Here is a 27,570-nt window from a genome sequence, read left to right on the forward strand (position 1 = left end):
TTTAAAATTATTTGCAATGGCCTTATTACATCTTGAACACGTCAAACCTGTATCTTGAATATGTGAGAAAATAAATTTCGTATTTCACTTTTAAAGGGATTCATCTTGTCAGATGGAGGGTTTTTTATACCAAAAAATATTGCTAAAGACACCATACGTGAAAAATCTCGCGTTTCGGCGTAATCTACCGCGACTACGTATTTTGTTGTTTGGACCGCAGCCTGGCCCATAAAGGGTTAAAACGCCTGAAACGCTCATTTGGATGTTCATATGACCTCTAAGGAATCATTAAATAACTTAAAAGGAACAAACAAAAAATTTATTTTTGGGGTTGATATAATCGGAAAAAAGTTGATATAATCAACTAAATAAATTTTTTGTTTGTTCCTTTTAAGTTATTTAATGATTCCTTAGAGGTCATATGAACATCCAATTGTACTTTTCTAAACACAGCTTTTTATTTATATAATTGTTTATTAGTTTAGTATTACATGCTATCCTAATAAAAAAATGCACCTTATGTGCAACAGTGGTTCTGCCAAGGATACAACAAACCGGTCATTCCTTTCATCTGCAATGTTTTTAGTATCACCACCAGGAGCAAGTATGCACAAATTATTGGCTGAGCCCACTCTTGGGCATGCCACATAAAGTTTACAATGGGAAAAACATGGTGTTCTCAGATGAACTCCACGCTGTTTGAATGATTACCCCTGTGACTCAAACGGAGTCGGCCAGCAACAATTAGTACTAATGATCGAACACTTTTTATACATACTTTGATTCGGTGCATAATTACACTGGACAAATCTACAGCTACTCCCCCCCGAGTGGCCATTGTTGAAAGCGGAAGGTGCAAATAGGAAAAATGGCTTTGTTTTTCTTTCTTTATGGGTTTTCTTGGGAATTCCGCAAAGACAACAGATGTGCAGGTGGCCGGGTAGACAAAAGAGGGGGAGCCGACAAATGGGGAGGAACGTCCGAAAGAGGAACAAGCGTTGTATTTTTGCATTATAAGCATTTCGGTTACAATAACCGATATACAAGTGGCTGTGAGACAAAGGCTCCCCGAGTAAGATCGGGCAATCAGCTAGTTTTTTCTTTATATTTTCAAATATTCAAAACATTACGTCGAGGGTGCAAGAGACAAGAAGCAATTCGGATCCCAATTACTTCAACATTCATTCGACAGACAAACTACAGAATGTTTTATTTTAAATTTAAATCAGGTGTTTAACAACGCTGCGTCAGTTCTGTGACGCAATTTAATAAATAACGGCATTGTAACGCGGATAAAATAAACATATAACTGCTTATACGAGAGTCATAGAGTTAATGGATTTTTTGTCTTTAAGTCTCAAAGTGTTTATAAATAGCCGTCACGTAGCCCATCACTTGTTGCCAATCTGGTCTCTCTAACTGACACATTTCATCGATGCTCTAGAAATAAACAAAATTGTTATAATTATCAAGCACTTCTGCAATTTGTAGAACTTACTAAGGACGTTGTTATTCCAACGCATTCAGCTGCCGCAAAGGCTAGACTAAAATTTCGACGTTTGTCGCTGGGACTCAATTTGTCGTAAGGTATCCGGTCCGGTAAATAGGAATGCATTATAGCGCACAATGCGAGGCCGTCGTTCCACGAGGAACTGAAATTGGTTATGTCGATATTCCTGTAGCCAACAGTTTTGTTCTGACACCACTTCAATAAGGCATTACGTTTTGAACCCCCATTTTTTACAAGCGCATTTAAGGGGTCCTTACGATCACCTGAAATGATATAATGTAAATATAAAATTACTTCTAACAGAACGTAGTAAGTAGTGATGTCCGAAATTTTCAAATATTCGATTACCGATTAATCGGTGGGCATCGATTCATTCAACTATTCTTGCTAGTAGTATTCGACTAAAAAATATTCCAGTAGAACAGTACATATTTGTTTTTTATGCGATTCAGTCTATTTAATTAAACAATTAACGGGCATCTTCATATTTCTTTTGAACTAATCAATTTATTCAACTACTCGTACTGGCAGTATTTGATTAAAAATTATACGAATATTTTACTACTAGTAGTAAGTATACGACGACGTAGGATGGGGCAAAGTGTGTCAGTGAAGTTTTCTATGTCCTACAAGATTATTCCAATTTTGAAATATTTTTTATTTCAAACATGTTGTCAGTAGCTTTTTCTACCAATAATAAATGATAACCCTTTCCGACCGGCACGTTTTTTTGAAATTGTGCGAAAAAAATGTTACTGCGAAACAACTACTATTTCTAGATCGTATTTAATATGCTCTCATTGAGTAAAACAAACTATCAATGTGTCAAATATGAAATGGTTCGCATTCTTAACTGATTTTAACCACTCGAGGAGAAATAACTATCAAACTGTCAAATTTTAACAAAAAAGTTAAAAATTTCGCGAAGTGGTGTTAAAATTTGTCAGTTCGATGGTTTTTCGAAAATAACCCTGCTCGAGAGCATGGTTACTTTTGACAGTTTGATGGTTCGCTTCTGAGAGCAAATCTACATAGAATTAACAAAAGCAAACAATTGTTAACAAACAATGTAAACAAAACGAGTGAGAGTTATGTCGAATTTGTTTATTCAATCCGGATTGGAACTGGATGAACTTTTTGTGTTCATTTGCTCCTATCTGACAGATAAAATTCATCCAGTTTCAACCCGGATTGAATAAACAAATTCGACATTAGTTTTCGCTGGGCCAGCATAGCAAAATCAGCTCTCACTCGGTTTGTTTACAATTGTGTGTTTCACTGATTTTTTCTTGGATTTTTTTTTCACCAATGTATGGATGTTTAACATATGACAAATTTTTTTATTTAACCCGAAATGAAATGAGGTAAATTTTATCTGTCAAATAGGAGCAAATGAACACCAAAAGTTCATCCAATTCCAACCTGGACTGATAAATAAATTCGCTGTTATAGAAACATATCTTCTTCACCTTATTATCACCAAACTGTCAAATTTCATTTGCTCCTATATATATATATATATATATATATATATATATATATATATATATATGGGTCATTCCACGGGAAATTTAGTCAAATTTTTTTTTCTCTTCGGAATATTTTTTTTACGTTCTTTGTTAAAAAAAAATCGACACGTATTTTTGTATTTCGATGTTACTGTTGGAATTCGCAAGATATGATTTTTTAAAGTATTGTAATCCGAAAAAATCACTATTTTTTAAATATTGATTGTAAACATAATTTGTAATATCAAAAAATGACTTTCTCCCAGAAGCTTGTGGAATAGTGAACAAGCATTCAAAATTGGTATACCATACCTCCTCTCGATTGTTTTTCAATAGTTAAATAGTGCATTTTTATAAACAATTGCAATTTTTTCAAAGTTGGAACTTTTTTTTCTCGATTTTTTTTATTTTAAAATATTTGTCCATCTTTCTCGACGAAGCATGGAAAATTTGGAAATGGAGAAATGAAAGCTCTGGAAGTTATGAGTTTTTATGTCTCAGCGCGTGTGTCAATGTGAAGCGAGCGGTTATGCTCAATCGATGTTCTAACCCAGGGGCAGCTTCATAACGAGGCCGCCTTTGATGCTATTAAGTGTAACGTGTCGTTGAAGCACGCGTGTTCGTCCTCTCGTTTGCATTAACGTGCGCGCTTCGATATAAAAATTCATAACTTCTAGAGTTTTCATTTCTCCATTTCCAAATTTCGCATGCTTCTTCGAGAAAGATAAACAAATATTTTAAAGTAAAAAAAATCGAGAAAAAAAAGTTCCAACTTTGAAAAAATTGCAATTGTTTATAAAAATGCACTATTTAACTATTGAAAAACAATCGAGAGGAGGTATGGTATACCAATTTTGAAAGCTTGTGGAATAGTGAACACATCTGGTAGAAAGTCATTTTTTGATATTACAAACTATGTTTACAATCAGTATTTAAAAAATAGTAATTTTTCCGGATTACAATACTTTAAAAAATCATATCTTGCGAATTCCAACAGTAACATCGAAATACAAAAATACGTGTCAATTTTTTTTAACAAAGAACGTAAAAAAAATATTCCGAAGAGAAAAAAAAATTTTGACTGTAAATTTCCCGTGGAATGACCCATATATATATATATATATATATATATATATATATATATATATATATATATATATATATATATATATATATATATATATATATATATATATATATATATATATATATATATATATATAGGAGCAAATGAAATTTGACAGTTTGATAGTTATTTCTTGGTTAAAATCAGTTAAGAATGCGAACCATTTCATATTTGACACATTGATAGTTTGTTATATATATATATATATATATATATATATATATATATATATATATATATATATATATATATATATATATCTATACCTATAAAAAAGGATTTCTGTCTGTCTGTCCTGTGTTCCTTATAGAATCAAAAACTACTGAACCAATCGGCGTGAAAATTTGCATGTAGAGGTTTTTGGGGCCAGGAAAGGTTTTAGTGATGTTTAGAGACCCCTTCCCCCACTAATAGGGGGGGCTCCCATACAAATGAAACACAAATTTCTGCATAACTCGAGAACTAATCAAGCAAATAGAACCAAATTTGGCATGTGGGTGTTTTCGGTGACAAGAATTTATTCTAGGGTAATTTGAGACCCCTCCCCTCTTTAGAAGGGGAATTATAACTCCTCTCCCCTTTAAGAGGGGGGGTTTCCATACAAATTTCCTCATAACTCGAGAACTAATCAAGCAAATGGAACCAAATTTGGCATGTGAAAGTTTTCGAGGGCAAGAAAATTTTCTATGTTGAATTAGGACCCCTCCTCTCTTTAAGAGGGGGGGCTCCTGTACAAATGAAATACCAATTTCCTCATAACTCGAGAACTAATCAAGCAAATGGAACCAAATTTGGCATGTGTGTGTTTTTGGAGACAAAATTTTTTTCTATGATGAATTGGGACCCCTCCCCACTTTAAGTGGGGGGGGGGCTCCTATACAAACGAAATACAAATTTCCTTATAACTCGAGAGCTAATCCAGCAAATGGAACCAAATTTGGCATGTAGGTGTTTTTGAAGGCAAGAATTTTTTCTATGATGAATAAGAACCTCTCCCCACTTTAGGAGGGGGGGCTCCTATACAAATGAAATACAAATTTCCTCATAACTCGAGAACTAATCAAGCAAATAGAACCAAATTTGGCATGTGGGTGTTTTCGGTGACAAGAATTTATTCTATGGTAAATTGAGACCCCTCCCTCTTTATAAGGGGAATTGTAACTCCTCTCCCCTTTAAGAGGGGGGGCTTCCATACAAATTTCCTCATAACTCGAGAACTAATCAAGCAAATGGAACCAAATTTGGCATGTGAAGGTTTTCGAGGGCAGGAAAATTTTCTACGGTGAATTAGGACCCCTCCCCACTCTAAGAGGGGGGGCTCCTGTACAAATGAAATACAAATTTCCTCCTAACTCGAGAACTAATCAAGCAAATAGAACAACATTTGGCATGTGGGTGTTTTTTTTGGTGACAAGAATTTATTCTATGGTGAATTGAGACCCCTCCCCTCTTTATAAGAGGAATTATAACTCCTCTCCCCTTTAAGAGGGGGGACTTCCATACAAATTTCCTCATAACTCGAGAACTAATCAAGCAAATGCAACCAAATTTGGCATGTGAAGGTTTTCGAGAGCAAGAAAATTTTCTATGGTGAATTAGGACCCCTCCCCACTTTAAGAGGAGGGGCTCCTGTACAAATGAAATACAAATTTCCTCATAACTCGAGAACTAATCAAGCGAATTGAACCAAATTTGGCATGTGTGTGTTTTTGGAGACAATTTTTTTTTCAATGATGAATTGGGACCCCTCCCCACTTTAGGAGGGGGGGTCCTATACAAACGAAATACAAATTTACTCATAACTCGAGAACTAATCCAGCAAATGGAACCAAATTTGGCGTGTAGGTGCTTTTGGAGGCAAGAATTTTTTCTGTGATGAATTAGGATCTCTTCCCACATTAGGAGGGGGGGCTCCAATACAAATGAAATACAAATTTCCCCATAAATCGAGAACTAATCAAGCAAATAGAACCAAATTCGGCATGTGGAGGTTTTTGGAGGCAAAAATATTTTCTACGGTGAATTAGGATCCTTCCACACTTCAAGAGGGGGGGGGGGCTTCTACACAAATGAAATACAAATTTCCTCATAATTCGAGAACTAATCAAGCAAATGGAACCATATTTGGCATGTGGGTGTTTTTGGAGGCAACCATTTTTCCCATGATGAATTAGGACTTCTTACCTTTTTAGGAGGGGGGGGGCTCCCATTCAAACGAAATACAAATTTGCTCATAACTTTAGAACTAATCAAGCAAATGGAACCAAATTTGGCATGTGAGAGTTTTAGATGGCAGAATTTTTTTTCTGTGGTGTATTACGACCCCTTTCCCTTTTAAGAGGGTGGGCTCCCATACAAATGAAATACAAATTTCCTTATAATTTGAGTACTAATCAAGCAAATGGAACCAAATTTAGCATGTACGAGATTTTTGAGTCTTGAATTTATTTTATGATAGTTAGAGACCTCTCACCCCTGTGGTAGGGGGATATGGACTCTCATACAAATAAAACAGAAATTTTTGCGAAACTCAAAAACTAATCCAACTCGAGAAATTCGAGACTCTTCCATAAAACATTAATCAATAACAAGACCACAAAAACTATCTATAGTAACACTAGATCATTCAGGACGAGCCGGTCGCGAGTGTTGCCGGTGACCCGCCGTCGGAAGCGCCGCCCACTGGGGGGCTTGCAAAACTCAAGATAGTGACAAAGATCATCCGAGATTCATGATTTATGTACAACACAGGTTAATTTGTGGCAATACGAAGTTTGTCGGGTCAGCTAGTATATATATATATCTATACCTATAAAGAAGGATTTCTGTCTGTCTGTCTGTCTGTCCTGTGTTCTTTATAGAATCAAAAACTACTGAACCAATCGGCTTGAAAATTTGCATGTAGAGGTTTTTGGGGCCAGGCAAGGTTTTAGTGATGGTTAGAGACCCCTCCCCCCACTAAGAGGGGGGGCTCCCATACAAATGAAACACAAATTTCTGCATAACTCGAGAACTAATCAAGCAAATAGAACCAAATTTGGCATGTGGGTGTTTTCGGTGACAAGAATTTATTCTAGGGTAATTTGAGACCCCTCCCCTCTTTATAAGGGGAATTATAACTCCTCTCCCCTTTAAGAGGGGGGGTTTCCATACAAATTTCCTCATAACTCGAGAACTAATCAAGCAAATGGAACCAAATTTGGCATGTGAAGGTTTTCGAGGGCAAGAAAATTTTCTATGTTGAATTAGGACCCCTCCTCACCTTAAGAGGGGGGGCTCCTGTACAAATGAAATACCAATTTCCTCATAACTCGAGAACTAATCAAGCAAATGGAACCAAATTTGGCATGTGTGTGTTTTTGAAGACAAATTTTTTTTCTATGATGAATTGGGACCCCTCCCCACTTTAAGAGGGGGGGGGCTCCTATACAAACGAAATACAAATTTCCTTATAACTCGAGAGCTAATCCAGCAAATGGAACCAAATTTGGCATGTAGGTGTTTTTGGAGGCAAGAATGTTTTCTATGATGAATAAGAACCTCTCCCCACTTTAGGAGGGGGGGGGGGCTCCTATACAAATGAAATACAAATTTCCTCATAACTCGAGAACTAATCAAGCAAATAGAACCAAATTTGGCATGTGGGTGTTTTCGGTGACAAGAATTTATTCTATGGTAAATTGAGACCCCTCCCTCTTTATAAGGGGAATTGTAACTCCTCTCCCCTTTAAGAGGGGGGGCTTCCATACAAATTTCCTCATAACTCGAGAACTAATCAAGCAAATGGAACCAAATTTGGCATGTGAAGGTTTTCGAGGGCAAGAAAATTTTCTATGGTGAATTAGGACCCCTCCCCACTCTAAGAGGGGGGGCTCCTGTACAAATGAAATACAAATTTCCTCCTAACTCGAGAACTAATCAAGCAAATAGAACAACATTTGGCATGTGGGTGTTTTTTTTGGTGACAAGAATTTATTCTATGGTGAATTGAGACCCCTTCCCTCTTTATAAGAGGAATTATAACTCCTCTCCCCTTTAAGAGGGGGGACTTCCATACAAATTTCCTCATAACTCGAGAACTAATCAAGCAAATGCAACCAAATTTGGCATGTGAAGGTTTTCGAGAGCAAGAAAATTTTCTATGGTGAATTAGGACCCCTCCCCACTTTAAGAGGAGGGGCTCCTGTACAAATGAAATACAAATTTCCTCATAACTCGAGAACTAATCAAGCGAATTGAACCAAATTTGGCATGTGTGTGTTTTTGGAGACAATTTTTTTTTCAATGATGAATTGGGACCCCTCCCCACTTTAGGAGGGGGGGTCCTATACAAACGAAATACAAATTTCCTTATAATTTGAGTACTAATCAAGCAAATGGAACCAAATTTGGCATGTAGGAGATTTTTGAGTCTTGAATTTATTTTATGATAGTTAGAGACCTCTCACCCCTGTGGTAGGGGGATATGGACTCTCATACAAATAAAACAGAATTTTTTGCGAAACTCAAAAACTAATCCAACTCGAGAAATTCGAGACTCTTCCATAAAACATTAATCAATAACAAGACCACAAAAACTATCTATAGTAACACTAGATCATTCAGGACGAGCCGGTCGCGAGTGTTGCCGGTGACCCGCCGTCGGAAGCGCCGCCCACTGGGGGGCTTGCAAAACTCGAGAAGTGACAAAGATCATCCGAGATTCATGATTTATGTACAACACAGGTTAATTTGTGGCAATACGAAGTTTGTCGGGTCAGCTAGTATATATATATATATATATATATATATATATATATATATATATATATATAGGTTGTGTCAACTGCAGACGAGGGATTTGCGGTTGCCAAAGTGGGTGGAGTGTTCTACTGCAGCTGTTATGCTCCGCCGAGTTGGTCGATCGAGCAGTTTACGCGGATGGTAGACCAAGTATCAGTTGCGCTGACTGGTCTAAGGCCGGTGGTTGTGGCGGGCGACTTTAACGCTTGGGCGGTTGAGTGGGGAAGTCGTCGCACGAACCATAGGGGTCGGATTCTGCTTGAGGCTCTGGCAAAGCTCAACGTAGACCTGGCCAACGTCGGCACCACAAATACCTTCAGCAGGAATGGTGCAGAGTCTATTATCGACGTGACATTCGGCAGCCCTGGTCTGATAGGAGACTGGAGGGTAGACAATGGCTACACTCACAGTGACCATCAGGCGGTCCGCTATGGTGTTGGTCAGATAACGAGGCGGCAGGCGGCGGGTAGAGCCAACACTCCAACCACCCGTGGGTGGAAGACATCATACTTCGATCCTGAAGTATTTGTGGAAGCGATCCGAAGAGAGTGCGGTGATCGCGATATGCCCGATCCGAACGCTGATCATTTGGTTGAGGTGCTGTCGCGAGCGTGTGACGCCACCATGCCTAGGAAAAGCCGACCTAGGTATGGTATGTCACCGGTTTACTGGTGGACAGAAGAAATTGCGGAACTCCGCGGAGCCTGCTTTCGTGCAAGGAGAATTATGCAAAGAGCTCGTTCGGACGAGGGCAGAGCAGAATGTCGAGTAGCACTAGTTGCTGCACGCGCAGCGCTTAAGAGTGGGATAATAGCTAGCAAGCGAGCCTGCTTTGAAAGGTTATGTGCCAGTGCCAATGCGAACCCGTGGGGTGATGCTTACAGGATCGTAATGGCAAAGGCCAAGGGCGGGATGGCACCCGCAGAGAGATCGCCAGAGATGCTGGAGCGGATCATTAAGGGCCTCTTTCCGCGCCACGAGCCAAGGCCCTGGCCTCAGGCCGTTGAGTCGTCCCACGGCCGACGTTCCAGTATCTCAGACCATAGCGTAGGATGGTCGGTCTCCGGGCCGAACATCCAAAGTAACGTGGGCGACGGTGGTTTAGAGGTCGGGGAGGAAGTAACGGTTACGAACGAGGAACTCATTGAGATTGCTAAATCCCTAAAGGTGAGCAAGGCACCGGGACCAGACGGAATCCCGAATATGGCCCTTAAAGCGGCTATTCTGGAGGCTCCCGAATTATTCGGGGCAGTAATGAGTAGATGCCTGGAAGCTGGCAACTTCCCGGACAGATGGAAACGACAGAATCTGGTCCTATTGCCGAAGCCGGGAAAACCTCCGGGTATCCCCTCGTCATATAGGCCGATCTGTCTGCTCGATACTGCCGGCAAGGTGCTGGAAAGGGTTATCCTTAACAGACTCGTACAGTACACTGAGGGTACAAACGGTCTGTCAAGGAACCAATTCGGCTTCCGAAAAGGCAAATCTACGGTGGATGCCATCTCGTCTGTCACTAAGACAGCCGAGGTGGCAATCCAGCCCAAGAGGACAGGTATTCGTTATTGCGCAGTTGTCACGCTCGACGTGAGAAATGCGTTTAATAGCGCTAGCTGGGACTCCATAGCCAACTCGCTTCGGAACGTCCAAGTGCCGGTGTCGCTGTACAGGATCCTGGAAAATTATTTCCAGAATCGTGTGCTATGCTACAACACGGAGGAGGGTCAGAAGTGCGTTCCAATCACCGCAGGGGTTCCGCAAGGTTCCATACTGGGCCCGGTGTTGTGGAACGTCATGTACGACGAGGTGTTGAAGCTAAAGTTCCCGGTAGGGGTGGTGATTGTCGGCTTTGCGGATGACATCACCCTGGAAGTCTATGGTGAATCTATCAGAGAGGTTGAGTTGATGGCTGCCCACTCTATAAGCATTGTTGAAGATTGGATGCGATCCAGGAAACTGGAGCTAGCGCATCATAAGACGGAGGTTATCGTGGTGAACAACCGCAAGTCGGTACAGCAAGCAAAGATCAGCGTCGGGGACTGCACTATTTTGTCAACGCGGTCCTTAAAACTTCTGGGAGTCATGGTCGAAGACAGGCTCAAGTTCGGGAGCCACGTCGACTATGCCTGCAAGAAGGCTTCCACAGCTATTTCGGCATTGTCTCGTATGATGTCTAATAGCTCTGCGGTATATGGCAGCAAACGAAGGCTATTAGCCAACGTGGTCCAGTCTATACTTAGGTATGGCGGACCGGTGTGGTCATCGGCGTTAGGTACCAAAAGCTATCTAACCAAGCTGGAAAGCACCTATCGTCTCATGTGCTTGACAGTGGCGAGTGCGTATCGCACAGTTTCACATGACGCAATCTGCGTCCTAGCAGGTATGATGCCTATTGGCATTATCATCAGCGAAGACGTAGAGTGCTTCAACCAACGAGGAACTAGAGGCATACGGAGTACCACAAGATCGGCCTCGATGACCACATGGCAGCGGGCATGGTCTAATTCCACAAAAGGTCGGTGGACACACCGACTTATCCCGGAACTATCTGGGTGGGTCAACAGGCGCCACGGCGAAGTCAACTTCCACCTGACACAGATTCTGTCAGGGCATGGTTGCTTCAGACAGTATCTGCATAAGTTTGGGCATGCGGAGTCCCCCGCGTGTCCCGAATGCGTGGCTGTTGAGGAAACGGCAGAACATGCTTTCTTCATATGCCCTCGTTTCGCGGGCGCGAGAAGCAGCATGATGGCAGTGAGCGGACAGGACACTACCCCGGATAACTTAGTCCAAAAGATGTGTTCCAGCTCGGACATCTGGGGAGCGGTCAATGCGGCTGCTACCCAGATTGTACTCGAGCTACAAAACCACTGGAGAGCCGATCAACGGCGAATAAACAGCCTAACTACCATAGTCCAGTAGTTATCTAAGCGAGTGCATTAAGCACAATAGCCCCTCCCTGAAGTAATACCGATAAGGTGGTGCCAGGGGGGATTGAGGCTGGAGACTCGAGTAGGGTTTTAGTGGGTCGGGATCCTCACGCCCCATTAGGGGGGTCGGGATACCTAAACCCCACTCCCTGAGGTATCTTCTCAGGTGTCTGATAGTACCGTATCTTCTAAGGCGCTCAGCAGATTTCCCAACTCGTTAAAAAAAAAAAAAAAAAAAAAATATGTATATAGATATATATATATATATATATATATATATATATATATATATATATATATATATATATATATATATATATATATATATACATATATATCTGTCAAATATGAAATGAAGATAGAATTAACAAAAGGGCGAATGTCGCAAGTGTAAACAAACCGAGTGAGGGTTGATTTTACTATGCTGGTCCAGCAAAAAGTAACTCTCACTCGTTTTGTTTACATTTGCGACATTCGCCCTTTTGTTAATTCTATCTTGAAATGATTTGCATTCTGAACTGATTTTAACCACTCGAGGAGAAATAAACATCGAACTGTCAAATTTTAACTAAATAGTTAAAAATTTCACGAAATGGTTCACAGCCTTAGTGTCCATCAAGTGGTAAGCATGAGCAAAAGCTACCTAAAATGATCCGCTGTTTTCACTATGGTAAATAATTTTTCTGGTTGCTACAAATTTAAACCATCGTATTTAAGAATAAGACACACTTCGCCCCGGTATTTTCCGCTACATACTAGAAAAAAAGGTATTCTTGGAATATAGAAAAAACATATTCTATATAATATTCAACTCAATATTTCCACGACTGCTTAAAAAATATCCTGAAATGTTATCCACATAGTGCATTGCCCGTAAAATACTAATATTATTTAATGAGCTTAGGTGACACTCTTTGCCCTTTCCTACCCTATATATGGCTTTAAGGACCGCATGTTTTTTGATTTTTTTTTGTTACTATGAAACAACTACTTTTCCTAGAACATATCTAACTATTGGAATACGAAGTGTAACTTTTAAGTCAAGGTTTAACCAAAAGCTTTCAACTTGTGTAGTTGAGTGAGTTAGTGCTTAAAGAGTTAACCAAGGGAAGGGTTTTGGCGAAGCCACCAGCCCCATCCTAAGGCAAATTTGCCGCTTTCAAAACAAAATGTGGTATGCGTATGCAACATGTGGTATGCGATACGTAGCTAATTATTGCTCGGTGTTGCTCAGAGGGCACATTTGCGGTACGATAACTTGGGAACATCAGACAACAATTTGGAACAATCTAAACGCGTCTTCATATGTTAATTTATGTTAACCTATTACGACCCTAAATTTTGACCAAATGAAATGGAACTTTGTAATCCATAATATTACAAAGTTCCAATGTGTCAGGAAACTTAAAAATCGCCATTTGAATGGTTTAAGGTCAAAATGTCGCAGGTTTCATATTTCATAGGCTCAGTTTTAAAGAAACGAATTACAAAGTTGTTTACATATTTCTTATCAGATTTTATGATAGACTTTACATATTTAACCTGTTTTACACTTCAGATAATGTTTCGTCACAAAATGCAGACATGTATGCATTTTAGAGACAAATTGTTTTTCGCCCACTGTTGAAAATACAGATGAAATAACAAAAACTGACCGATTATCCCACACACACTTCAGATTGTTGTCTTATCTCGCTTGTAGCGATATATTAATACTGCCAACTATTGAAATTCAGCATTACACAGGTTTTGAAAACGGGGTATGAAATATCATACGCTAGGACATAATGGGTTAATGCAAGTACAGCAAACGATGTCGTGGAAAAAATAGACGAGAATGAATCGTCAATCTGAATTTAGTATTTGCCGAAGAAGGTCTATGATCGTCTCGACATTAGCTGTTTCATCGCAGTTTAAGCTAAACCATCAGCCGTAGTTTGGCAAAGGCTCGCTAATTGGGGTTTATAAATTGGGCGGGTTCGGAGTTCAATAGTTGGGCTATTCCTAACAACTGTCAGTCGACCCAATTAGCGAATCAGCGGGAGTGCAGTCGTGATCCAATTAACGAATTCAGACTGTATTTCGGAAAAGTTAATCGACCGAATCGCATTTCGATTATTTTTTCCGATATTGAAAGTTTCAGCTTTTTATCTCTGCTGGAAAAAATGTGCAAATCAACAACCGGAAACCCGAAAGTTTGGCATCATGGCACTGCAGTGATGCTTGTAGTGATGAGCAAAATGCAGGATCGCGTAATGGACTGGAAAGCGATCAACGAGAGAATGTGCATGTGGAGGATAAAAGATCGTTTTTTCCAACTACACTATCATAGACGTGCATTGTCCACACGAAGGATGACGAGAAGGAAGCGTTCTATGCGCAGCTGGAGGCCACGTACGACAGCTGCTCGCTACGAGATATTAAGATCGTCATCGGAATACGAACGTCCAGGTCGGTAGGGAAGCAATATATAGACCGGTGATCGGGCCCCATAGCCTGCACAGTGCACACCGACACGAACGATAACAGCAAGTGATACACCAACTGTTCACCAGCTTTCCGAGGTTTGGTGATCAGAAGCATTTTCTTTTCCCGTAAAGATATTCACAAATCCACTTGACCAACGAACCTTGTACCAAATCGACCATATTCTCATCGAGGGCCGTTTTTTCTCGAACATCATCAAGGTACGCTCCCTATGGGGTGCGAATATCAAATCGGACCGTTACCTAGCAGCAGTATATGTGCGATTAAAACTATCGACGGTTTGTACTTTGTGACAAAGCCACCCACCTCAGTTAAACATGTGTGAGTTAGACAACCCGCGTTGTGCCATGCACGTACATGGACGTGCACGTACTAGATGAACCTCTGCCTTCCACTGTGGAGCTAGATGCTTCGACCCTCGAAAACGAATGGAGTATGATACGCTTGGCCGTCAATGAGGCCGCATCCGCGGTGCTAGGTGAGGAAATCTCGAGCGCACTAAACAATTGGTTTGATGGGGAATACCAATAAGCGATACAGAGGAAAAAAAGATAAACTATCTAAGCATATCCACGAGGGAGAATTTGGCCAAGTATCGACGAGCGTGGAATGAGTTGACCTCGGTCCTGAGGAGGAAAAAGCGCCAGAAGGAGGACAGAGATTGTGAGGAGCTGGAACCAAGCTAATGACACACGCAAGTTTTACGAGAAAGTGAACCTACCTAGTCAAAGCTTCACACCTAAACCTGACATGTGTAGGGTTGAGGGAGGGGATCTAATCAGAAACGTGCGCGAGGTGATCGACAGGTGGAAGCAGTTCTTCGATGAGCAGCTCAGCGACAGAATAACAGAAGGAGAAGCAACGGAAGGTTACGTAGCAGTGCCTATCGATAACAGCGTGCCGGCTCTCGATCGCGAAGATATCCGGCGAGAAATCGCTCAGCTGAAGAATAATAGAGCTGCCAAAAAAGACCGACTTACGATAGAGCTCTACAAAAATGACAAAGAACTGCTAGTAACGGCACTTCACTGGATAATTTCAAGGATTTGGGAGGAGGAGTAACTATCGGAGGAGTAGATGGAAAGTGTGCTCTATCCCCTCTACCAAAAGGGTGATCGGATAGTTGAATCAATATATATAGAATGCCAGTGTCGCTGCAGTGCTCGTGGTAAACATCACACATTTGAAAATTACGTATTTACACTGTATGCGCATATGTGTGAGTGATCAATTCGAAACGGGAATCTGATTGTCAAACTAAAAAGGCAACCCAATAAAAAATCCTTCTGCTTTTCCGTAAATCACGTAGGATAAATCACCCGATTTGGTCGTTTTGGGGTATTTCGTCGGGAGGAAAATTTTCTATTGGGCAATTTGACAATGTAGTTCCCGTATCCAAGACACGAACCAGCAACATGTTTGCCACCAAAATATCCATGAAACACCAGCGACACTGGCATTCTATATATATTGATTATACTGATCGGATAGATTGCTGTAATTATCGCGGCATTACACTGGCCAACGCTGCCTACAAGGTACTCTCCCAGATTTTGTTGCGTCATCTTTCCCCAATAGCAAGAGAATGCGTAGGGCAGTATCAAGCGGGCTTTAAGGGGGTCTTCGGTGCTACTACGGATCGCATTTTTACTCTCCGACAAATCCTCCAGAAATGTCGCGATTTCAACGTGCCCACGCATCATATTTCCGTGAATTTCAAGGCAACATACGATACAGTTTAACGCGAACAGCTTAGGCACATCATGCACGAGTACAGTTTTCCGGACTAACTGACGCTGATCAAAGCTAACCTGGCGTGAGATATGTGCTACGTATGCGTTTCGGGGACACTGCCGAGTTCTTTCGAATCGCGCAGAGGGTTGCGGCAAAGGGGAGGATTGTTCTGTATGTTAATCAATATCGGTATTGATGGCGTGATCCGGCGATCGGGCATCGAAACGGGAGTAACGATCTTCAGCAAGAGTAGCCAACTCCTAGCCTTTGCAGACGACCTCGACAACATAACTAGAAACTTTGGGACGACGGAGGCAATCTACGCCAGGTTAAAAACGGAGGCTAGGAGAATTGGGATACAAAATAATGCGTCGAGTCGACAACCAAATACATGGTAGGAAGAGGCTTCAGAGAAAACAATAAATAAACCTCCCACGGACTGTCACTATTGATGGCGATGAACTTGATGTGGTTGATGAGTTCGTATATTTGGGATCCGCCGACCGGTAATCGCCGACAATAATAGGAGTAAGGAGATTCACCGGCTCTATTTTTTGTATTTATTATAGACCCATTAAACGGCTCATTCAAGCTGGAAGTCGAGCCTACTTTTCCCTCCGCAAGACGCTTCGATCAAGGAGCACACGCCGCGGCACAAAGCTGACGATGTACAAAACGCTAATCAGACCGGTAGTCCTCTACGGGCCTAAGACAGTAACGTTGCTTACGGAAGACATACGTGCATTTGCCGTATTTAAACGGAAGGTGTTGCGGACTATTTTTAGCGGAGTATAAACCGAAAGCGGAGAGTGGCGTAGGCGTATGAACCACGAGTTGCAGGGACTATTTGCAAAAATTTCCATCGTACATCCGACGAAAGTTGGAAGACTGCGGTGGACCGGCCACGGCGATTGTGCACCGAAATCTGTTCTCTTCAAGAACCCCACCGACACCAGGAATAGAAGGGCCCAACGTGCTAGGTGGCTCGACCAGGTTGAAGTCCACTTGCGTGTATCGAGACGCGCAATGAATTGGTGACAAGTAGCCCTGGACCGAGTACAGTGTAGAGGAATTCTTGAAACGGCAAGAGCAACCCCAGCTCTCGGCTGGTAGAAGTAAGAAGTAAGTAAGTATTATTGATTAACTGATAGTCACGATATAAGGCTAGCTGTTAAAAATGATTTCCATGTTGATAAATATCAGTCACACAGCGAAATAATTAAAATTCGTGAATGTAAACTGGTATTCTAAGCACAGGCACAAATCTTCCATACGATTGTGAGCAGCTACTCAAGCCACATATCCTGAAGCACCTACCTAAGACCAATTGAATTAACGGCATGGGTTTCGTTTAAATCACCATGTAGATCACAATCACTTATACCTATATGTACTAAATGGACCAATAATTTTCCAGTAATCTTTATACATGACTGAGCAAGAAATTTTGCCACTTCGGCTTTAATGATGAGATGATACAGCTGTGAATCGTGCGAAAATTTCTTCTAGAAGGTAACGAATTTACTTTTGTATAACAAGAATCGTGACTGCACCGTGCTCAACATCCCTAAAACGTGTTTCCAGTTTAAGTAACATGTTTTGTGAAAAAAGATTTTGAACTTTCATTAGTTTCTGTCTATTAAATATGAACCCAACATGTTTTCCTTTACATACTAATGAATATAGGGTAATTAAAATAACAACATACTTATATCACCGTAACTGTTTCGTCGAACATAGTCCATCGTCTTATGAGACAGTATCGACGCGGTAACGTGATCGTCATTTTGTTGCTTAAATGCTTTTCCAGTATGATTGTAGCTATTGCCGATCAATGTGGAGACCTTATTGTTGCAACCAAAATTATTGTTACTGTAATTACTACTGTTATTGTTGCTATTATCATTATTACTGCTGCTGTTTGCGATGAGATTTTGAGTTTTAATCAGCAATACTGTATCTAAAAAATAAAACAAATAAAGGAAAACAACAAAATCAACAAAATAAAAACTACAAAGGCATAACGCATAACAAATACACCAACATAGAAGACATGTTAATTAGTTACAACACACAAAAATAAAAGAAATATTACTCACATGCATGCAAAGTTATTTTTTTTATAAATACTCTCTGCTGTCATTCCTCTAAATATGTGCATTGCACTATTTTTCCAATTATAAGAATTAGAGCTTGTACACATAGTAATAAATAGTGCTGACGTTGACCCGGCTTAGCACAAGTTGTATCTTTTGAGCCAAAAAATAAGATTAATTGAGACGAGAGGAAGATCTAAGTATCGAATAATGCTGATTACCCATGCACAATAAAACAAGTAAAAGAAACATTAGCAAATGCAACTGATCCTCCTAACTACTTCTATAAGCTGGAATAAAAAAATTTACTACGAGTTATTTATTGGGTTGATTATGCATCGAACCAGTCTGATATTGTAGGTTATTTGTACACAAATAAACATTGCATACACAATGAAGATAATTAATGTTATTCCATAAGTTAATTGCCACGTTTTATCAAATCATCCATATTCATATATCGTTTATTTTGAGATACCAATCCCTGAGAAGCAAAGTGATTGCCAGAATATTCTTAGGGACCATTCACAAATTACATAACGCTGACGGGAGAGGGAGGAGGGGTGTATGTATCAATAGGCCGTAACATGTATGAATAAAACAATTTGCTTCGCTTTTCCCGTTTAAATCTTATGGGAGAGTTTGCTCTGACTCTAACTCTAACTTTATTCATACGGACTAATGCGTTATACATCGGAATCCTACAACAAAATAGCCTTTTGTAACGAGGCGGTGGTGTTAAATCATTAAGACCTGCGTTATGAAATGTATGAATGTTTGTTTATTCACAAGCACGCAAACCCATAGTCTTATAAAAGTTTACTTAAACTGTAATTCAACGAATACAAAAGTTTTCTATAGAGCTTTCCAGTTATGTGTGTGTTGGTGCTTGAGAAAATGAGGAAAACAACAATAAACAAACGAGATGCATCCCTTTGTCAACAAGGTACAGAATGAATTTCGTCTTCCGCTGGCTTAAATGCCAGCAAATTTTCAAAATGTGTGCTTGAATTTGAAACAGGATGAAAAATTTGACCAAAATATGTACTCTGCAGTGTGGCAAACGGAGCAACACAACTAATAATCACTATTTTTTGGTTTTTTCCTCCAGCATCAGCTGTTATCCAACATGAGGCAATCATTTATACACGCGTACTTCGTGATCGCTAGTGTGGGTTGCTTGAGCTGTCAGAAAGCTCTATCCACCTTTTCGCGCGGTTAATGGCGGCTAGGTTTACAGAGTTTACAGAGGCGACGAGACACTCAAAATCCGTTGAATTTTGAATCAAAACGGAGAGTACCATCACAAATAAAGGTAACTCTCCGTTTGGATTCAAAATTTAGTGGATTTTGAGTGCCTCGTCGCCTCTGTTACCTATAGTCTCTGTAGGGTACACTTTTCGACAATGTTAATTTGCTTTCGGGAACTTCTCTCACGTACGCTTGAAAGTTCTAAAACAACAATCAAGGCTGGAAATATCAACCTGAGGTGAATAAAGTTGCCAAAGGCATGCTAACGTTTTCCGAAAGTTGTACCCACTAGTCGCCATTGCGCATGCAAAAAGTTGGATAGAAGCATGGAAACAAGTTTGTGGGAGTTTAACGAATGAACGCGATTCTTAGTTCTCACATTTCGGTTACTTACGATTACTCACCATAATAGTAGACTGCCACCTATGTGCAGTATATATCCTTCATCACATCTAAAACTTTTACATGCAGACGTTTCCTAAAGCTAATGCGAGCTTTCGGCAGCATATTGTGGTATAATGTGGTAAACAGTTCAGCTCGATCTATTTTTTCACAGTTTACGTGGTTCTGACATGATCATTATGCAGGAGAACTCTTCACTAAGTTCCATAATGGCTGAGTTACGTTTCGGCCACATTTAGCCAGCTACATCAAAGACGTGCTAAAGTGATACAACGACCATAGAGTTCAGTTCATTCCAAAAGCCCAGAATCCATCAAATTATCCCCAGTCGCTTTCAACAGAGAAGTATTGTCAGTCACCAGCAACATTGGTCAGAAACAGGATTGGTGGAATCGATTAATCAAGATCGTGACTAAAGAAGTTGGGCGCTGACTGTTGTGCGGTATCTTCTATCTATACCTATAAAAATGGATTTCCGTCTGTCCGTATGTTCCTTATAGAATCGGAAACTACTGAACCGTTCGGCATGAAAATTTGCATGCAGGGGTTTTTGGGGCCAGGGAGAGTTCTTATTCTTATGATAGTTGGAGATCCCTTTCTCCCCTAAGAGGGGGGGCTCCCATACAAATGAAACACAAATTTCTGCATAACTAATGAACCACATGGAACCAAATTTGGCATGTGGGTGTTTTTGGAGGCAAGAATTTTTTCTATGGTGAATTGAGCTCCATCCCCTCTTTAGGAGAGGAATTATGACGTCTCGCCCCTTTAAGAGGGGGAGGCTCTCATACAAATGAAATACAAATTTCCTCATAACTTGAGAACTAATCAAGCAAATGTAACCAAATTTGGCATGTGGGGGTTTTATGAGGTAAGAATTTTTTCTATGATAAATTATGACCCCTCCATCCTTTGAGAGGATTTATGATGGTTTGGCTTATTTTTTTATGATGGTTTGAGACCCCTCACCCCTGTGGTAGAGGGATAAGGACTCTCATACAAATGAAACAGAATTTTTTGCGTAACTCAAAAACTAATCGAACTCGAGAAATTTTAGACTCTTCCATAAAACATTTGTCAATAAGGCTTCCATACAAATAAAATACAAATTTCCTCATAACTAGATAACTAATCAAGCAAATGGAACCAAATTTGGCATGTGGGGGGTTTTGGAGGCAGAAATTTTTTTATGATGGTTTGAGACCCCTCACCCCTGTGGTAGAGGGATAAGGACTCTCATACAAATGAAATAGAATTTTTTGCGTAACTCAAAAACTAATCGAACTCGAGAAATTTTAGACTCTTCCATAAAACATTTGTCAATAACAAGACCACCAAAAGCTATCGATTGCAACACTAGATGATTCAGGGCGAGACGGCCGCAGGCCGCGAGCGTTACCGGCGACCCGCCGTCGGTTTAGTGGGGTCCGAACGAGTGACAGCAAGTAAGGAGAGGATTTTCCCTGCGAAATGGCACTTTCCACAAAAAGATTTTTCGGGAAATGGTACATCTCGTGTAAGGTTTTTCGCGAAATGGTATTCCGCGATATGGTCAACCGAGGTGTTCTGGTCAACCGTGGTGTTCTGCAAAATGGTATTTGGCAAAATGTTATATAATCATGGCAAATATTTAAAAGCTGTTTTCTACTTTACTGAGGAAAATTTGTATATAAAACCACCCTTAAAATCCTCAGAAACAAAAAACTCGAGATTGTGACAAAGGTCATCCGAGATTCACGATTTATGTACAACTCAGTTTAATTTGTGGCAATACGAAGTTTGTCGGGTCAGCTAGTCAACAATAAAAAGAGAATTTTTTGGAATAATGATTAATAATTTGTATCAGTTTTTGTTTTCATACAATACTTTATACAATATTTATACACTACCTTGGTTTTATCATGGTTTAGGGTATTTTCTTGGGTGGATTCGTTACCAGCGACTAGTACAATTGATCTATTGTGATATATTGCCCGGGTGCTTTTTGTAACCTTCACTGCATTTTTGGTTATAATCGCTATATAGTGAGCGATATTTCTTATTATTGAACGGACAGTAAAAAATATGTTCACCAACATGAAAGACAAAATAACACCTGAAAATCAACACAACGTAATATATCGCATTCCCTGAGACAACTGCGAGGCGTCATATGTCGGTTTAACTACTACACAATTGAAGAAAAGATTGAGCAACCACAAATCAAACATCAAAAAACTGGAGCAATATCTGGATCATATCGAAATAGCACAACTCAGGGAAAAACAGTACTTTTCCAACACTGCAATAATAAAAACCACCGATTTGAGCTGGATAAAATCCACATAATGGATAACCATCGAAGGCAGTCTGCTCTTCCAATTCTCGAGGTGTGTCATACACGATACTGCTACACTGGGAAAACTTTTCGTATAGTTTCTATGTGTCCCACACATAGATTTTTGCAATGTGCCCAGGAAATTAAATTTATGTGTCAAACAGTTATCATTTGTGTTTTTAACAATTATTATTAAAATTTGCACATACTACTCATATGCGTATAATTTTTATGTGTACTTCTGGGCAGATTGTGTTTATATGTAGCACATGATAATCATATGGATTTTCATATGGAAATTTACCATTAGTTAAGTGCAGATTATTTTGAGTGTAGGCAATCATGTTTTTGCAGTCAACATCTAACCATTTGCGTAAATGACGCAGCATGATATCGCTATACGTTCTCTTCGTTTCACTCTGCAAAGCCAGTATGCCAGGGTATAGAGCTTTCCAGTTATGTGTGTATTGGTGCTTGAAAATGAGGCAAACAACAACAGTAAACAAAAGAGATGCATTCCTTTGTCTCCAAGGTACAGAATGAATTTCGTCTTCCGCCGGCTTAAATACCAGCAAATTTTCAAAATATGTGCATGAATTTGGAACAGGATGGAAAATTTGACCGAAATATATGCTCTGCAGTGTGGCAAACGGAGAAACACAACTAGTAATCGCTATTTTTCGGTTTGTTCCTTCAGCTTCCCCAAAATGAGGTAAACATCATGTATATACTAGAGATGGTCGGGTAGCGGAAAATTTGCCCGAAACCCGCACCCGTACCCGTACCCGCCGGGTTCGGGTATTGAAAAAAAATAATTTGCGGGTTCGGGTCGGGTACGGGTTTTTAATTTTTGTTTTTGAAACCGGGTACGGGTCTGGTCGGGTATCTCTATTGACCACATTTAACACTAAAGATGGTCGGGTACCCGGGCCCGTCCCGTACCCGTCGGGTTGCGGTCGGGTTTGGGTATCAAAAATAATAAACTTGCGGGTTCGGATCGGGTACGGGTTTTTAATTTTTTTCTTGATCGGGTACGGGTCGGGTTCGGGTATTCAAATTTTCATACCCGACCATCTCTAGTATATACACGCGTATTTCGTGTTCGCTAGTGTGGGTGCTTGAGCTGTCAGAAAGCTCTATTATTTTCAAATTTTAGCCAGATTTGTGCAAATAATACCCAGCCGGCAATTGATGTTGACTACTGTCAAACACATAGAGTAAGGATAGGTTTGCCAGTCCCTTGGTGTCATTTCATAAATACCACCCCATCGGCAGGCAACCATGTTTTCGCTGACAACATCTCGTGTGTGAGAAAATGAGGGAGCATTTCACCACTGCGTTTCACTCAACTGCCAGCAGTCTGATTTGGGCCCGCTGTCAATTTTGAGCCCGGGACATCCTCATGCTGTCACTCATTGGAACTCGATATAGAGATGCCATTAGGGTGATAAATACTGATCATACTGTAAACAAACGCACGGATACTGACAATCTAAGCAGCAGTACATATGCAGGAGTGTTACACACACCGAAAGCAAGAAGATCGCACCCTTCGCACCAGAGCAGAATTGTCGACTAACATTTGAAAAGGGCGGATAAGCCAACTGTCAAACAGAACGAGTGAGAGTTCATTTTCCTATGCTGCTCCAGCAAAAAATAACTCTCACCCGTTCTGTTTGACAGTTGGCTTATCCGCCCCTTTCAAATGTTGGTCGACAATTGACAACAGACAATATACTGTGGGATCGACATAGTCGACAACTAACATGACAGGAGTAGTAGTAGGGTTCCTGATAGTGAATATAATTTTCAAAATGACGTAGTGTTCGCACATTGATGCGCTATACAGTGCACCACCTGCGATGTAGTTGCGACACACAGAACAAGAATAAAACCGAATGTCGCACGTCGATTATTACGGTTTTCAACTGCAACAGCAATAATAGGGCAAAACGGACTACTTCCCGAAGTCTGCGCAGGATGAAACCATCACCAATCGTTTTTCTGCATTTTTTTTAAGATTCCTTCTAATTCTTGGAATTACAAGCTCGTTTTTGCTCATTGTGCATTGGGTTAACCCTAGAGCGGTCGCGCGAGTGTACTGAGTACACGCGTTTTCGCAAACGCGAAAGTCATCGAAATTTTAATCAAATCACACCAGGTGTTGGTTGTATTCGAAGATCTACTCTTGCTCTTTTTAATAATGCCAAAATACAGCGAAAAGAAATAAAAAAAGTGGTCGAAAATTGCTTTTAAAAATAGTGTGTCCGCTCGCGTGTGCTCAGTACACCAGCGCGACCACTAACGTAACTTTTCTGAAATGAAAAAAGTTACACAAGCGGTCGCGTCGTGTACTGAGTACACGGCGGGCAATAGCTCAAGTTTGTGAAGAGATAGAAGGTTGCGACTCTCGACAAAGTTGCTTATCTAGTTAAGATACATTCGGTGATATACAACAAAGTTCGGAGCTAATTCGCTAGATGGCGCTAATAATGAATAAATTAAATTCATTCTATAATATTCCTATTTAGAACCGTAATAAGCTAGAAGGTTGCTATTCACTACAAAGTTGATTGTAAGACGCATTTGGTAACGAACACTGAAGTTTGGAACTAGTCCACTAGATGGAGTACACGGTGAAATTCAATTCATTTGGCGATATTTCCGAACCATGACGAGATAGAAGGTTGATGTTTTCGACAAAGTTGTTTATCAGGTCAAGATACTACCGATGATGGTAAATAAAATTCGAAATTAAGTCAGTAGTTGGTGGAGATGATGAGAAAATCAAATTCTTTTCGGAATATTTCGGAACTATGATGCCATAGAACACTGCTATTCGCTACAAAATGGTTTGTGTAGTCAAAAGACGTTAGATAACGCATCCTTGTTCTTTCCACCATTGATGGTGTTGTCAATTCCAGCCAATCAACAGCTATTTCTATGGCTTCCTGACAGAAGTAATTAATATGTATTTCTTCAACATTTATCAAAAGACATCTGGCGATCAATTTGATCGATAGGGAGGACTTTTTCGGGAAACGTCTTGCCTGTTTTGTTCAACACAGATACAAAATGTTGTCTGAAATTACTTTTGTCGTGACGACAAAAGCAAAACTATTTGTTTTGCTAACGCGACAACACGACTGAAGTGCACTCTCTTGATGCTCATTTGTGTAAAGCTTGCTTTTTTCATTGGGCTCGAATACTTTACTCTTTCCTTGTATTACGTGTGTGTTATTTTCTGTATGATATAAGTGACCGTAATAAGAACATTATAGGATTGTTAAGTTATAGTTATAGGATTGTTAACCGCCTAGTTAGCTTCGAGGTACGGCGCTGGTCTAACAAGCCAGTCGTCGTATGTTCGAATCTCGGCTAGGCGGTGCTTGCTAGTTAGAGTCAGTAGGATTGTTGCACTGGCCCCGTAATTTTGCTGTACTCTAACAGCCGGCTGCGAAGTCTGTCGATAAAGAAGGGTAATGTCTAAAGACGGTATAAACCCATGGCTTTGCTTTTTTTTTAGGATTGTTAAGTTGAATAAGTATCATGTATTTCTAGGTGAGTGAAACTCGATATATATCGGCTATAAAATACGTGCACTATTCAGTTGTTGGCAAACTCTATTTTGGGAAAACCGTCACGAGAATACTATTTGCAAACATTTTGGTGTTCCTTACCAGACTAGATAAGCCATTTTGTCGCCTATACAACATAAGCAGAGATATCGCAAAAAGAAATATGATTTTACCAACTGCGACTTCTAACGGGACAGTTCATGGTCATGAGATATCATCATAAGATTATAATTTGACCACTTGCGCCACCTAGTGAGACAGTGTCGAACTTTGTTATGCATTACCAAATGCGTCTTGTTCGAAGAAATAATTTTGTAGAACACAGTAACATTCTATCTCGTCACGACTCTGAAATATTCCAAAAAAAAATCAATGTGCTCGTTATAAGCCCTATCTATCGTATCAGTTCCGAAATTTGTTGTCCGCAGCAGATTGATCTCGTCCAAATAAACAACTTTGCCAAAGACAGCAACCTTCTATCTCTTCTCAGTCCCGAGATATTAGAGATTTTAGTATCGAGATTCTAGAATCATTTAATTTGGTCGCCATTTGCGCCATTTAGCGAATCAGTTCTCAAACTTTATTTTTAGTTTCTAGATGCGTCTTAACTAGATAAACAACTTTGTCGAAAACCGCAACCTTCTATCTCATACCAGTCCTGAGACATAGGCAGTATTATTCGCCGTGTACTCAGTACACGACGCGACCGCTTATGTAACTTTTTTTAGCGCGACCGCTCTAGCGTTAAAAGGCCACTGCGATGATCGTAGCGCCCTTACGGCAGACCCCGATTGCTGTCACAATTTACAGACTGCTCATACCCATTGATGTAGTAGAGTAGATAGTTGTAATTCTGTGCTCTAATTCGGTACTATCATGGTTAATAAAGGGTATGAAATAAAGAGAGTAACCTGGAAGGAGCGTCAAACATAGCTCTGGCGCCTCCTCGCAGATCTAAGTCAAACGATGACAGTCGATGGCCTTAACCGGAAATGCTTCATGTAGGGGATTGTCCTCTGTTGTGAAACGGCCCCAGTTGTTAAACACTCGTAGTTTTTAACGTTTTTATTATCCTAGTGCTGTCAAATTACTACCAACGTTTACGTTTAGTCTCATAGTAATATAACTTTTGAGCAAACAATGGTCAAACTTCAACATTTACAATGCTTTGTAGGAAACTTGTTTGAAAAAAACACCCAAAAAAGTTTTGTCGCATGTTTTGCAATTGATTATTTTTTGTACCAAATGGAATAAAAAAGGTCAGGCAAAGGCATAAGTTTAGTTTTGAACCTCTATTTCATCACACAAACAAATTTTAGGGAAAATAATTGACTCAAAAATTATTATATAATGTTTTGCAATATGGCCAAAGCCCCGGTTATGAAACAGTCGAGTTCCCCTGTTGTGAAACATCTAGAAAATCAATTATTTTATACTTCATTGATCATACGTTATTTTCATTGGGGCATTATGAGTCTTTATGACAGTAGGATTCATTTAGGTTTAGCAAAACCCAAGCAACCCAAAAGCAATATGACTGCTTGCTTTTTTACATGCATTTTTTTGCGATTCAGATTTAGACGATTAAACAAAGAAATTGATCGATGATTTTGTATTTTTAATATTTCCCATGAATAAATGATCTTAATTTTTGATTTTCCTTCGATATTTCTATATTTTCTTTTCTTTTCTAACGATTTCCCGAGGTGTTTCACAACCGGAGATACTTTTTTTTAGCCACAAAAATCCATGTTTTGAAATTTTGCTATAACTTTTGTGTTTTAAACAAAAACCATATACTTCCTTTGGCAAAAAGATAGGTATACGTTTAAACTTTCCAATGCTTAAAAAA

The 27,570-nt window shown here is 40.0% G+C and overlaps 1 protein-coding gene across 2 annotated transcripts in view; it reads right to left on the reverse strand.

Annotated features, from left to right (window-relative positions):
* Positions 1 to 1,192: 1,192 nt before the first annotated feature.
* The window catches only part of LOC128742369 (cytospin-A-like), a 193,267-nt gene continuing 166,889 nt past the window's right edge, over positions 1,193 to 27,570 (reverse strand). Inside the window, exons 12-14 of one of the 2 annotated variants that reach the window (XM_053838708.1) lie at positions 17,783 to 18,034; positions 1,499 to 1,773; positions 1,193 to 1,440 (exon numbers count right to left, since the gene is read on the reverse strand). In XM_053838708.1, the coding sequence (XP_053694683.1) occupies positions 1,351 to 1,440; positions 1,499 to 1,773; positions 17,783 to 18,034 (617 nt within the window). In that variant the 3' untranslated portion in view covers positions 1,193 to 1,350. The remainder of the gene's footprint in view (positions 1,441 to 1,498; positions 1,774 to 17,782; positions 18,035 to 27,570) is intronic. The other variant, XM_053838709.1, reaches the window with a different exon arrangement.

Source organism: Sabethes cyaneus, chromosome 3, assembly GCF_943734655.1.
Source record: "Sabethes cyaneus chromosome 3, idSabCyanKW18_F2, whole genome shotgun sequence".
NCBI lineage: Eukaryota > Metazoa > Arthropoda > Insecta > Diptera > Culicidae > Sabethes > Sabethes cyaneus.